The 15,551-nt window shown below is 40.0% G+C and overlaps 1 protein-coding gene across 1 annotated transcript in view; it reads left to right on the top strand.

Annotated features, from left to right (window-relative positions):
* The first annotated feature begins 4,747 nt into the window (after nucleotides 1-4,747).
* Nucleotides 4,748-15,551, top strand: part of kdm6a (lysine (K)-specific demethylase 6A) — a 61,464-nt gene continuing 50,660 nt past the window's right edge. The window contains exons 1-3 of the mRNA XM_050048413.1: nucleotides 4,748-5,238; nucleotides 5,385-5,448; nucleotides 13,799-13,907. Coding sequence (XP_049904370.1) covers nucleotides 5,069-5,238; nucleotides 5,385-5,448; nucleotides 13,799-13,907 — 343 coding nt within the window. The 5' untranslated portion in view covers nucleotides 4,748-5,068. The remainder of the gene's footprint in view (nucleotides 5,239-5,384; nucleotides 5,449-13,798; nucleotides 13,908-15,551) is intronic.

The raw sequence follows: 15,551 nt of genomic DNA, 5'->3' as shown, positions 1-15,551 counted from the left end.
ACAACCCAAACAATGTCAACTTGTCATTACAAAAACCGAATGACACTTAATGACAGCAGTCATAAACGTTTATGACATGTACATAATGTTTATGACAAGTTCATGAGTGTCATGTCATAGTTATGACAGTGTCATGTCATAGTTATGACAGTGTCATGTCACCCTTATGTAGATACCTTCAAAGTGTTACCTGACATTGTTTTATTGTTTTTGCTTATGTGCCTTGTGATGTGCTTTTGTCTATGCTTATATGCTGATACTTGTTTATTCGTGATTAATGATGTTTGTAGTTTGATGTGACATAAAATTTGACTACTTTTAGCAACAGTAACAAGATGCTGTTAATTAGGAGGTGCTCATTTGAAGACATCAGGACTTTATTATCATTGACAACGTTGACAATGTGTGAAGTTAAGTTTTTTTTTATTTATACTTATCAGGTCCTACTGATCCCAGATAGTAAGGAAAAATTAAAAATGCATACAAAGCAAAAGTTCATGTCTCAGGAGGTTAAAAAAATATCTAAATAAATGTCACACAATCTATCGATATCTGTTGGAGATGCAACAAAGAAAGGAGCAAGAAGAAGAATGTGCATGACCATTTCTTTTTTCCTAATTATTATTATTTCTTTTAATCTTGAATGTTGTTTGTACATTTGTAATGTCATGTTTGTTCAAATGCTGAAAAAGTAATAAAAAGTTTAATCATAAAAATACCGAAATAAAACGTAGATCTAGATCGACCTGCCAAGTTATTCTAAACATATTCTATGTGGGAAAATGTTTCATAACCATGATACATAAATATACAACAGATGAGTAGCCTGTAGCACATTTAGGCTAATAAATAAATCCTACTTGACAGAAATATCTACTTTTATAAAAAACATATTTTTGAAGTGATTGTGGGTTTAGGAAAAGGAATTATGGGATGGATGGTTGGAAGAAATCTGTTATATTAAAAGCAAATTAATAACAGAATACATACCTTATATTTCATAGTCCATGTTGCTTCCTTTCCAACATATATTTTGGTGATGTGCTGTGGATATCTGTGGTAGGTTAATATTGTTTGGAGGTGTATTTTTATATGGTTTTCAGAGGATCAACAGTGGAGTTTGACTGTTGATTATCTTCAAATGCTCCAGTAATTAAAGTTCAGATATAGAGGTTTGTCACAGATATTAGGAAAATTGTACCAATACTGTGTTTTGAACATCTATTTTAAAGGGATAGTTCAGAGTTTTTGAAGTATGACTGTATAGGAGTACTTATCCACAGACAGTAGATGTCAGTCAGCACGTCCCTGATCAGCAACAAAACGTCTTCAAGCCACCTAAAAAAAGTTCCACCTGGAAAAATCAATATTAGTTTAAGTGTGTGTTATATTCAGAGTATTTTCACTGCTTTACCTTAATGTCAGACAGTGATTTAGTGCTGGAAAATTAGGCTGTCTTATTGCTCTCTTCCAATCCAGACTCCATTGAGAAAGATAATGGTTTAACGTTGCTGAACACAGGAGCTGCTGGTCTACCACTGCCTCGATCAGTCATTTTGTTTGTGTTATTATGGGATTTTGATATTTAAAAGAGTTAGTTCAGATTCACCAAAGTCACACAATAACACAAACGAAGTAACTGATCGTAGTAGTGGTCGACCAGCAGCTCCTGTGGTCAGTGAGCTAAAATGACTGTTTTTCTCAATGGAGTCTGGTGGCTTTGACGAGAGCATAGAGGCAGAACTGATGTCATTAATGGCTTTCCCATTGGAACAGGCTGTCTGATGGAGAGGTAAAGCAGTGAAAATACTCACAATATATTGTACACTTCAACAAATATCCTGTATGTCTTTATGGTACACTATCCATAGTCCTAAATACACTCCAATACATCCAGACCTCTTCTGCTCCCACGATCACATCACCCCTGTCCCCCAGAACTTCCACTGGCTTCCTCCCTCACTGACTTGCTCCACCGCCACACTCCTTCCCACAGTCTCCGCTCCTCTGATGCCAACCTCCTGACTCCACCACTCAGGACCAAGCACCAAACCTGGGCTGACAGAGCCTTCTCCATAGCCGCCCCTCCCTCTGGAACACTCTCACCAAACACATTTGAGACTGCACCGACCTCTGCCAGTTCAAATCACTCAGCAACACTCATCTTTTCAAAAAGGCTTTTAATGTGTGAATGATGTTGTGTGTATTTTATGATTGTTTTTAACAAATGTAAAGCGTCTTTGAGTACCATGAAAAGTGCTCTACAGATAAAATGTATTATTATTATTGCTTTTTTTAGGTGGCTAAAATACATTTTGTTGCTGACCCCCATTCACAGCAGTATATTGCTCATCTTCTGTGTCAGACTCCAGCCTGCTTGTCTGAACTGGGGATGCGCTGACTAAGGCTATAAGGACTATGGATAAGGACCGCATACAACCCCACTTTAAAAATCTGAACCACCCCTTAAAGTAAATGTCACAAGTACAATGTTTTCTTCTCAGCTGTATTAAGAAATATAGCCAAGCAGTCTTCACCATTAGATGTGCCCATGAAGAAGAGACCTCCCTGAAATAAGGGTTAACCATAGTAAACCTTAGTAACTTATTTTGTTGAATACAATGCCATTAAATTCTAATTACAACAGATTAATTATGACATAATTGCATTACCTCCCATGTCTACTAATATGTAATGGTTAGTGTGCAGAACTTGTTTGATAATATGATAATGCTTATTCAGCGAGCTACAGTTTTGTCTGCAGTGGGAGGTTAAGCCAAACAAAACCTGGCTTAAACCCATAAACTGTCATGGACACAGAACCTGCAGATGAGATGACAACAAATGCACATTGGGCACTATTATGAACAAGTCTAAATGTTAGTGTGTGGTCTAGCTGATTGCTTTGCATTTATTTATGTCTTATATTTTACTTTGTTTCGTACTTAGGGACTATTCTTAACTTATCAGAGGAGCAGTGTGGCTGGGATGTGACTTTGTTTTTTAATTGTTTTATTTTGACCCTTAAGGCTTTTAAATGACACACAGAATAAAGTCATTTTGATGGAATATCATTATTTTAAGCTCAGATTTAATTATGTTTTGCACATGATGTGTTCAAAAATAATAATTTATGTTTTCACAGCCTCTACAAAATAAATACAAAATACAAAGATTTAATTCTGCGTGCCCCTCCAGCATTCTTACAGTTGGAAAAGTCATGGAATATCACACTAGCATTTTCCAGTCCTGGAAGAGTCATGGAATTAGAATTAGAAAATCACTTAAAGTTTTGAAAAAGTTTGAGTTTCTTTGTGTATGATGAAATTGTGAAAATGATCCTCCTCGGATAACCTATCACGTTATGTAACAAGAAAAAATTTGTTCAAGCGTCTCTCCCTGTCTGTATCAGTATTGTTAAAGTTTGCAATATCTACACTTCTGTCGGTCAATAACATAAAATCAGCCATTCAGTCTGTCTCTTTATTATATTCTGCTTCTTTTTGTTGCCTCCTTATTACACTGCTTTGTGTTTTTATAGTCTGCTTATATACGCTTTGCTTTTGTACAGTTTACTTATTTTATGTGCTTAGATATTGCTTTGTATTTTATTTTTCTACTGATGCTTCTTGTTTGCACTGTCCCTTTGCTACTGTAATGCTGCAGATTTCCCTGCTGTGGGATAAATAAAGGATATCTTATCTTATCTTCAGTATTTTTGTAATTCTTTATATCTTGCTGTAAGACAAATATTATTGGTAATTAATTTAATATATTAGAATATGAGAATTAAGTATTCTACAGCTTTATACTGATGGGGAGCTACATAATTGGTTATTATTAATATATGGAGAAGGGGTGTAAATAAATAAGTTTGTATTTCCGCCCACTCCTTTTTGGCCATGTAAATCAAATCATTATATGTTGTTTTCAGTTTCCATGCTTCCTTTAGTAACCTGGGTTTTTTTTGTCTTACAATTTGTTTATTTGCTACTTACATGTTTGAAATAAATTGCTACTAAACTATTCCAGCTAGCTGACATTATGTTTGAAAAGAGTTTGAATCTGATATGTTTGAAAAACGAGAGACAAGTGGGGCAAGAAAAATAAAATTCTTTATATTATGTCCATGAAAAGTCATGAAAAAGTTTAGAAATTTTATCCATGAAAATGTGTGGGAACCCTGCCCCTCTTAAGAAAATAAAAACAAAAAAGCATATCTCTTCTCGGTGCTTAAAAAAATATTTAAAATACCTCCCCCTTTTTGCACAATAATAATAATAATAATAATAATAATAATAATAATATAATAATTTATTTATGTGATTTGGCCTTTGGTTTGATAAAGTAAAAAAAAAATCTCATAAATATTATATCACATATAAAAATATCTATCTATCTATCTATCTATCTATCTATCTATCTATCTATGATCTATCTATCTATCTATCTATCTATCTATCTATCTATCTATGTGCAACGTTGCAACAAACATCCTTGACAGCCGCCCCCCACAGACAAACTGACAGCTGTCCTGACCAATGGGCTGCTCTGAAATACAGTTACGTAATCATAATATAACGCGAGAAACCAATCGCAGGCCTCGGGGGCGGGCCTTGGAGCGCCCGTTCGATGTGTGCGTGCGCGTGTTCGTCCGCGTGTTCGCAACACATCAACTGGAGACGGCCACGTGACCGCACACGCCGGCCGCTGATTGGCCGGTGCGGACGGAGGGCGTGCCGACGGTGGCGGCGTGCGTTTGCCTATGTGACACAATTACAACAACTTTGAGCCGATGGTTGGGGAAGTTTGCGATATTACCAAGTAACACTCCCTCCTAACACCCAACGTGACATCAACTTCATGCACAAACTGGCACTGGAATACACGCTGTGTTGTGATGTACAATGAGGAGTGTGGAAGGTAACTTGAAGGGATCATTTCCTTGAGGATTTGGCAAGAATTACGCTACGCCCCATTTTAGTCCTGGATAGGCGTGCAACTCTTTCGTTGTTATTGCATTTTGCCCGGAGTTACTCGGTCCCGTCGATCGTCCCGTCTCTTTCCCATGAAATCGTGCGGAGTGTCGCTCACCGCCGCTGCCTCTGCTGCTGCCCGGAGTCTCGGCGTTGCTGGTAATGACGAGGAGAAAATGGCGTCGAGAACAGCGACTGATATCGAAGAGGACTTTCCGAAGCTAACAGCGCAAGAAAAAGAGAGCCTGGTGGGAACTGACAGGTTAGCGCATCTGCTGTGTGAACCGCCTCACCCGCTTCTTTTCTGCTATATGTACCTTTGTTCGCGCAGTTTGAACACAACAAATACCGATTAGCCCCCCCAAGTAATACGGAACCGCCTGTGTGTTGTCTGTCCTCTACTTGCAGTTCACTGTTTGGATTTCATAGGCTTCAAGAAGATGGCGCCAGAACGAAGGCCTTGCTGTTAAAGGTATGCCTCTCTCGGTTATCTCCTCTCATTAGTGCAGAACCCACCTGAAATAAGTGGTACAGACCTCCCAGCGCTGCTCCTGCTACACGGCTAGCGGCGACACACACAAGCCTCCATTTCCCCAACTTTAACCTGAACCACACTGACTGTAACGGCAGCTTTCATTTATGCACCTTTACACTAAGCAACACTTGCACTGCTGAGCTCAGACACATCAACTCCAGGACATTTAAATCAAAATTAAACGGGCCTAGAGAGTCAAACTGCAGGACTGTGTGTGTCCATGTATCCACACCCTGATAAAATCAGTTGTGTCATCGGTTGTTGAAGGAATAGGTAGCATGCTAGGTGAAAGCTTTGTACGTAAACGTGTTTGCTATAACATACATATCACTATGAACACAATGGTCCATAAGGGGAGGCAGGCATGTGTGAAGAAGACACCATAATGTTTTAACTTGGTCACATTTGCTGTGTGGTGGAGCCAAACTAAAGGGCTCCTAAGGTGAGGTGCACAAATGTAACACCTTGCTATCTTACTGTTACATGTAGCTCGCAGGTAAATGATTATAAGCTTTAATGGAAGCTAAATACACACTTCCGTAACGTTAAGTTGACAGAGCCGCTTGTATCCCACTGAACCACCGTCCCATCCTCTATAACGGCAGTTACTTTGGCTGGTGCGTCAGCTCACTCTGTTAGCATGTAGCGGCTAACTGCCCCAGCGGTTTTCTCCCCCCTCTCTTTACTCGCACACACAGCCGCTACGACGCCACTTAGCTGACATTATCGAGATGGAAACAAACACACACTCGTTACCACTTTAGGGTTGCATAAAATAATGGCTGCTTGACTTGGCCCAAGATGGCGGGGATGGGAAGAAAATACCCACAAGCAAACGTTTGCTTGCTAACTAGCATTGGTGGCTAGGCTAATCAGCATTCGCATAAAACCATATCACGACGGAGGCGTTCAGTGTGTGTGACAAAGGTGGTTGATTATAAAGCGGAAGCCCACTTTGCTGAGTGTACAGTGCTGCACATAGCCGTGTCCACGCAGTCCGTGTGAGCACCGTTACGTCGCCTGTGTTTGATGTGTGTCTTCAACATGTGGCTCCTGGTTTCTGCTTGATTACATTGTTTTGTTAGGGTGGACTTTCAGATCAGGATCAGCCATGCGCTCCGGTATTGCCGTCCTTCATACTCTGCTGACCGTACCTGACCAGCACATGCAGGCCTGCACACACCATAAACGTATAGGATCTGATCGTGGGACCTTTCCTCGTGATAACACCAAATACATAAGGCTGTGTCACATTAAATACATGTGTATCTCTGGTGGAATAAATCAACCTAAGTTCCCTTTACATCCTCTCTCTGGACTCTACCATTTTAAAACAGGGGGGACGGGAGTGTATTAGTTCAGCCACTGTTAAAACTGATCCACTTATCATTGAGAACAATAAGAAAACATTATTTTAGTACTATCCCAATGTAGTTTGTAAAACTGTAGGATGCATGTGTAAGTGTATTGTTTGCTGAATCACACTGTCCCTGCAGGGTGCTCTGCTGGGCCTCAGCTAACCCCTGTTGCACAATTTCATAAGTAGAATGGCTTGGCATTGAGCCAGCACTTCCAAAACGTGTGTGGTAATGTGTGTGGTAATGCATGGTTTTAATATGCTGCATAATGGAAGTGTAAGGAAATGCATATTTGTGAGTGTTTTTTTTTCTGTAAATGTGAGAATTGGTGCGTTTTTTTCTTACAAGGAGCTTGAGATAAGGTGGTGGGGTTGAAGTGGTGGTGATTCCTCCAACAAAGACTCAATTTGATTCTATAAATATTATATTAAGGTACTAGTACATTTGTTTCAATAAAATAAACTAATGCAATATTAATTTTATACATGAATGTTTAGATCCCATCTTTTCAAATCAATGTAGTGGCTTTCCGGTGATAAATGATGCAAGCATGATTTATTACAACCCCAACTGAGGTCCATCTTCCTTACAAACATATCATACTGTAGTGTAGACTGAATCACTGTGACCTCACACTAACACACCAACAGTCACTTCCTGGGAAACATCTGGCAGTTGATTTTAGTTGCTTGAATATGTCAAATTGGCAGACTTGTTTGTTTTATTTTGTTACCATGACTGTACCATTCAGAAGTATATGGTTAAACACGGTTGTGCGACCTATGTGACGTTTCTGCTGTGCTTATTTTATGTACTATGCTGCTTTTCTGTCATCTTTAACACCCCAAATCTACTGGCAGGGAAGCTAAGCAACGTTCTGTTGTGGACAGGGCTGCTGCAAAACATATTGTAGCCACCTAGAAAAATCAATATCGATGTAAATTTACACTATATTTGGATATTTTCTGCTTTACCTCACACTAAAACCAATCAAGGCTGGGGTAGATCAGCAACTCCAGTGTTCTGCTATGTAAAATTACTGTTTTTGTCAATGGAGTCTGGTGGCTTTGATATAGCAGCTTCAATTCCCTGTTGGAAAAGACTGTCTGACAGTAAGGTTTTTTTTGGTGGCTAAAAACTAACCAAACTGAAGCAGCATTTGCTCAGTGCTGTTCAATTTTATGTACGTGACGCAAGGGTTTTCTACCCGGAAGTTGTTGTAAATAAACATGGTGATTGAGTCTATACAGAATCTTTTATTACATGCATATTTATATACATATAAATGACTGTAAATTATGTCACATCATTTATGAAGATTTACAAAATGTTTTTTTCTATTGCACGATGAGGGTGACGGTCATTAGGTTAGCAAATAAAATGACCAATATTCATCTATTGGACTGTCCAGTGCGGGATGCAACCTACTAGTTTTTCTGATATATGAGTCGGACAGTTTGGTATCAGAATTCACCCTTTTAATGCGCTTTCTGAATAAATGTTTTAGTAATTTCTCTAGAGTGTTGTCATAATAAGTGAAGAGCCAGTTCTGCTGCGAACAGATATTGCTGTTAATGTTGGTCTGCTCAGTTATGACAAAAATTATAATTGTGATTGTTTTGGTCAGTATTGATATGACAGTAATTTATGATTACTAATTGACTTTGGAAACATCATGCATTTATTGAACTTTAAAAAAAAGTCTAATAAATGATATACAGATACAAAGACGGCACAAGAGAAGAGGCTGGGATGTAGCACTGTTGGCAAAAGAGCCGTTGACTGCATTTACTTTGAGCACCATGCACTGCAATGAATTACAACATAATACATTTCTGACTTTTCCCTTATGGTCTTAATAAGTCGCTAGATTTGTCGCTAGTAGCTTTTAGAAATAAGGCCACTGAGATGGTCTAAAAAGTTGATTAATCCAGTGAAAAGGTCGCCAAGTTAGCAACGCTTAATGCATTAGTTTTCTAAAGGCCCTGACACACCAAGACGGTCAGCCATCGGTCAGTATCTGGCTGTTAGTGAGCTTCTGTCACACGGCGTGTCCTGCACTGTTGACCCTTACTGGTCCTTGATAGCGTTTTCTCTGCCGATTCAGCATGTTGAATAGGCGTTGGAGCTCGTAATCCCTCTGTCCGGCAGTTCAGCTCAGTGCATGAGAAATAAAAAAACAGAAGTGAGCAAAACAAACAAACAGCTAATGTCATGAGCGGTGAGATCAACACAAACTTTTTAGATGATGTAAAATTATTTGTTAGTCATTGAGCTCTTTCGCAGAAATGTTTCATAATTGATTGTTATTGATTGCTAACACATTGTAAATATAATCTATTCTTTCAGTATCAGGTTGTGTTGTTAATGTGCTAACTGGCTGACTAGCATCTTGAATCCGTTCTGTCAGTCTTCGGTTTCCCTTTAATGTGACTACTGCCACCTGCTGGTATGGAGAGCTATTTCATCTCAGCAGATGCAGAATGTACGTGCTAGTTGGCGGTTGGCCGTAGTCTTTGTGGTGTGTTCGAGTGCGACCTTTTGGCCTGGACACAGGCGACGTGAGGCGACGCAGCATTGCTGTGAAACAGAATGCGGCACAACAATTGTTTCATCTCAATTATCTTGTTTTCATAATCAAAATTAAAGATAAAAGATGATCAATCACCCAGCCCTGACTTTAAGTACACTAAAGTTTGTGTTGGTTTCACAGACTGCGTAGAGCTGATCATATGAAACTTATTTTGTTAGTCTACTTTCAGCTTTGTGCTGCAAAGAAACTGCTCAACAGTGTGTTCACTGTGTGATCAGAATGATCAGATGTGATTTGCAAGTTTGTCTAAAGAAGAAGCAAATATAAGACATATTATATATGGCCTGCTCCGGTAGTAATTCTTGCATGAGCATTGCTGATCTTGATCTTGATTGCATCACTAACCACAAGACAAACACAAACAATATATTCTGAATGGTACATACAGATGAAAACGTCTGGGTGACTTCAGAACAAACTGTGCAAGAACATAATGTTAAAAAGGTACAGAAGTAAACTAGAATCAGTGTGTCACAGTAAACTGATTTCATTTCACCCAGTCTTGTGCTTTAGGCTTTCAGTCTTATGACAAACACATCACTGAATCATTTGTAATTGGGGTCCTTTTCATTTAAGTGATGGCAAAGCTCAACAAGATGAGCACACACTGAAGGTGACACTCTGTTCAACATAAAATTACTCAATTTTATTCTTCTGTTTTTTTTCATGGCTTATTGCATTCAACATAATAGTTATGTTGACTCTATCTCACACACAGATGCGTGCACACACACTGGTACTAAATTGGAACCCGTTCCTGACTCGTCAGTTCAGAAATAAGCATTATCAAAAAACCCGGCATATCCGCTGGATGGTAAAGCACCATCATCACTGACATGAGTGAATACAGCATCTGCTGTCACAGCAGTCACTGTGATGTAAGATAACAGGAATGTCTGTAGTAATATCCGACATATTTGGGTGTATTTTATGAACCTTAAAATACAAGGTTATTGTCTACCAGTAGTCCCTGTGACCCTTTCTGCTGCCCCACATTCTTTACAAGGAAACGGTGGTGCAGAGAGCCGGGAATGAGAACAGGCTGGCGGACAGGTGTCAGATCTGTGCAGAGCACCAGAACAAAACACTGACACATCACGGACAGTATGGTAATAACATCTAAAACACAAGCTTCACTCTCAGTGTTTATTTGTGACATAAAAAAAACTTTCAAAACTAGTGAAGACACCCAACAATACTGTTTCAACACAATATGTTGCGTGTGAATGTATGACTTTGATATACAATTTATCACAGTTCAATCAGTCTTTTGCAATACCTTTAGGCTATATTGCACATGTTAATATCACGATGCAAAAGAATTTCCGATATGTTGTTCAGCCCTACACTCGTCATTAAAGCAGTTGGCTGACTATGTCGTATATGCCATAATACTACTAAAGTTAAATATTTCTGGAACGCTGCATGCGACAGACTTATTTTTTAATTTATTTTTGCCCAGAAGCTAACGCTAACTGTTGTGCTGTTTCAGTGAAGGCTCCTGTGTGATCGTTTCCCTTTGTAATCCAGCCTTGAACTGCATTGTCTTTTTGGACAGTTTGTAAAACAATCAATTTTTAATCGATCAATATTTTTTTTCCGTGTTGAAACCGCATACTTAGCGTGTGCCAGTGAAGAATAACACAAACCATCAGGAAACGTTTCTGCTAAGGAGCTCAGAGGCTTAAGAAAAATAACCTTACCTAATATAACAAGTTTGTTTAGTCTCACTTCCTCTTGACTTAAGCTCTTTGTTTACTGTCTTACCCCTGTGTCTCTTTACTGCCAGTCGGTGATTTCATTCACTGATGGGGTCTACCATTGTCGACACAGATTTAACGTGTTGAGTCAGCCAAAAAAATAGCAGACGGGGGCTGACAAGGAGAACACACTACTGATGAGGGCGACAGACACTTGCTGACAGCCAACCGTCGGCTTGATGTGTCATAGCCTTAAAAATCTGAAAGGATGCAGTAAACTTACCACTGATGCGTCCTGGGGACACGCCCTGTTATTTCCCCTCATACATCTACACTGCAAACAACAAAACCATGTTGAAGTCAATTGGCGTTGCGTGATGTCACTAGTTTTTGAAGTATTTCTCATGTCGAAGAAACCACTGAGAGGCAGTCCTGTGTTTTAGATATTAAACTGTCAGTGATGTGTCAGCGTTTTTGTTGTGGTGCTCTGCATACATTGGAGACCTAACTGCGGTCATCCTCGGCTCTCTGGAGCTCAATGCGCCATGGCTGCAGTGTTGGCGGCACGGCACGGAGGGCCCCAAGGACTGCGGGTAGACAGTAACCTTATATTTTTAGGTTCATACAAGGAACCCAAATCCTCCACTATGAAGGCTATGACTACAGACATTCCTATAATATATAAATCTTGTCAAAATTTTGGCTTCCTGCAATTCCACATATATGATCGACTGCATTTTGATTTTGCTGCATATCAAATAAGGTGTCTTCTAAACTGTCAAATAGCCTCCGTTTTGGAAGATCCGTTGTTTGGAATAACGTCACTAACTGTACGTTCAAACCAACAGCGACCAGAGCTTACAAAATGGCGGAAGTCATTCATTTTCAATGAGAGCCCGGCGACATGGGCGACCTGGTTGTTAGCCGCGCGTCTTGGGCTACTAAAGAGACCGGAGCGGGTCTGGAGGGAAGTTAAAACTTGTTTAACTTTATGGTAGTGAGCCCTGACGCGGTTTGGCGACAACCAATCGGAATGCTGACGTGCTTCGATGAAGCGGGTCCCAGAGAACAAGCCATGTAACTTTGGTTCGTACTGCACACTTGTTCCGACGATGGATATCGAGAAGTTTATTGCTTGCGTTCGCGCCCACTCAGTCCTTTTATAATGTGTTACTGTTCGGTTACAGAGACCAAAATATAAAGAATGAGGCTTGGGACCACGTTGTGGACGTGGTCTGGTGAGTTTTAAAGTGTGTAATGTTAGTAATAGAGGAGAGAATTGCAGGCTAATGTTGCGACTTAGCATGCAAGTTGTTTGGTTTGAATGCGACGACATACGTTTTCTGTTTTCATTGACCAAACATAACTTTCTGTAGGCCAACTATAAACTTTTTGACTGGACAACAGCAAGTAGCAACTACGCTGCTTTCAAGTCAGTAGTCTGCTTTGCATCTCCTTTAAATTGACAAGCACGAACTTCCAATGATTCACGTGATGAGCAACTAGAGCGACCAAAGCTGCCACAAATATTTTTGACAGTCGTGCTTCTTGGGTGTCCGCGAGAGACTTTGCCTCTTTGGAAGTTTTTTTTTTTTTTTTTTTTTTTGGTTAAAGATATTTTTATTTTTTTTGGCATTTTTGCCTTTAATGGGCATGGATTCGTACCCGGGCCGCTGTCTCAACAGCCTTGTACATGGGGCGCCTGCTCTACCCACTAAGCCACCGACGCCCCTCCTCTTTGGAAGTTTCTGGTTTGAACGTACAGTGAAGTTACTTTGCATCACCACACTGAATCCCCGTCCTTGTCCAGCGTCAGCTCACACACCCATAACACTATCGCTCTACAGAGCATCACCGTATCCATCCAGCCCCTAAAGACAGACTGAAGTAACCAATAAAATTGCATTTGGTCCGAGTTGCGTGTCCAATTCACAGTGCTTCCTTTTGGTTGCATTCTGTGATGACATATTCATTTTAAGTTAGTTTGTTTTATTTATATTTTGCTTCTATGAGATGCTCTGAATTCAGGCGAAGAAGAAAGAGAAAGCCTGTTGATTGATTTGGTACAGTTTTATTTATGTTTTGTCTGTAGGGGATTCACTGTGAATCAGCAGCTTACACAACTGTTCAATCTTTTTATGTCATGTCTTAATTTATTTTGCACCAAATTACAGAGAGTAGTATGAATAAGAGTATCAGTAAGGTGTTGGTATTAATAAGCAGTACTGAAATCAGCATCAATAAAATGCTAACGATACCCGTCCCCACTCTCTCATCATTCCTCCTCAGTGGCTGCAGTATGGGCCAGCAGGAGTCATTTGTTTAGCCAGTGTTTAAACCCTAACTGACACGGTCCATATTTGGGCATTCAGCTCTTGCTATGCAAAACAGTCCTGGAAGGCTTGGAAACACACTCTTTGGTAGTTTATCAGTCAGCTGTGTCTGATAATCACCTCTGAGCTGTTGGCCAAAGCATTGAGGTAAAGCAGCAGGCTGGAGTCAAAATTTGCTTGGTGTATTGACCGTTTATCGTTGTTGTGTGATATGCACGGTATTGATCAACCGTTTATCTCTGTGTTCTTCACTACAGCTGTAGCACCTCTTTAACTCTTCACTGCTGTTGTTCTTTCATTCAGGCTGTTAGCTGCTACGATGCCCTCATCCTGAAAGCAGAAGGGAAAGTGGACCCTGACATTTTCTGTCAGCTCGGCCACTTCAACCTCCTGCTGGAGGACTATCCAAAAGGTGAGAGTCTCTATGTGTAAAGCCTCCTGCGTCTTGTTTATTTTGTACCTCTCTAACATTAAAATCTAAAGTCCCATTTTACACAGAGATCACGCTATAGAGCCGCTGTGAAGTCCCTTCTTCATGCCACCTTTTTACATACAACCAAATGACAGCTGCATCATTCTGCCTCCGTGTGTAATTTTTAAATAGTGTCCCAGCATTGTGACACGTAGGGCTGCCCCAGACTAAGAATATTCCTAGTCGACTGATAGTCGTCATTTAGGGCCATTAGTCGACTAGTCTCCTGCATGTTTCTGATATGAATGTAATGATATATTTTGGTGGTTCGAGTTGAAGGTGTGAGAAAGAATAGTATCAGTAACATTGTTAACACTGTGCTACATTACAGAGAAATACAAAACCGTACTAATGAACCTTCATTAATATAGGCCTATATTTTATCTACAAGTGCACGTCACACACTGAGCGAGCCGCCTGTTAATGACGCTGTGGGCTAATGGGCATGTAGCTACTTCCATGTTTCAGATGATACGTCATGTTTGTAGTCGACCAATGAAGATGAGTTTACATATCACCTTGGGTTCGTCCTTCACCTTCTCAAAATGATCCCACACTTTGGATTTCCTGCCCGACATGTTATTAACTAGCCTGTGGAATAACCGCAGGTACCAGCCCTGGAAATTAACCTGACTCCTGTCTGACTGCTGAGCGTGGACACTTCCTGTGTCTGTCCTTTCACATTAAAGTCCCACATGGTTCAGTCACATAGGTTTTGATTTATATTGATAAGGCATATCTCCTAATAGAGTTTCACCTTTTTTCTTTTCTTTTCTTTTTTTTTTTGGCGACCAAGCGACCAATGAAATCTTGCCGACTAATGACCTTTCTGGTTGACTATCAGGGGGCAGCTCTAGTGAAATGTAACACAGCAGCATTGACCTTTAGTGTGACATACGTGTCGGCAGTGCTTTATAAACAGCAACAATGGCATAACATGGCAACAACAATTAATTACCGTCCCTGTTATATGGCAGCTGTTCTTTTTGGAGTTAGCCACTCACTGCTAACAGCTACTTTTTAAATCTCCTGCGATGGGTTGCGCGCATAACATGTTGTAAAGTGTCACCCCTGTGCCATCATGATCCTGTCCTGCCGACTGTCCAGTTTATACCAATGTTGTTTCTGTCCTGCCTATTCTGCGATTGTACCTTTTCTACAGAACATCGAGGTGGAATAACGACGTGGAATTCCCGCCTTGAATAGGCAGTGTAAAAGGGGCTTCCCTGATTGTTTTCTTATAATTGTAGTGGATTGTTTTGCCTTTTCTTGTTTTTTTGATTCTGTGTGATTTTAAATTGTTTGTTTTTACGTGGACCTCTTGAAGACTAGCGGCCACTTACTTGACGCTAATTTGGATCCAACAAAAGGATAGAATAATCAATTGATAGCTATTTTTTTCACAAGTACTCGTTCGATGTGAGCTGTTGTTGCTTTGATATTCTACGCTCATTATTTTGGTTCACACTGCTAAAGCCTGTCGACAAAGGGTCACTCTCATCAGATATTTAGTTTTTTGTCTTGAAATCCTTCTCACTGGGAAGTGTTGAAAGTGCAGCTGAGTCGAATATCTTGAATATTTTC

This window comes from Epinephelus moara, chromosome 7 (genome assembly GCF_006386435.1).
Source record: "Epinephelus moara isolate mb chromosome 7, YSFRI_EMoa_1.0, whole genome shotgun sequence".
Lineage (NCBI taxonomy): Eukaryota > Metazoa > Chordata > Actinopteri > Perciformes > Serranidae > Epinephelus > Epinephelus moara.
The sequence above is the reverse complement of the archived record's forward strand: the minus strand, read 5'-3'. Positions and strand labels throughout refer to the sequence as shown.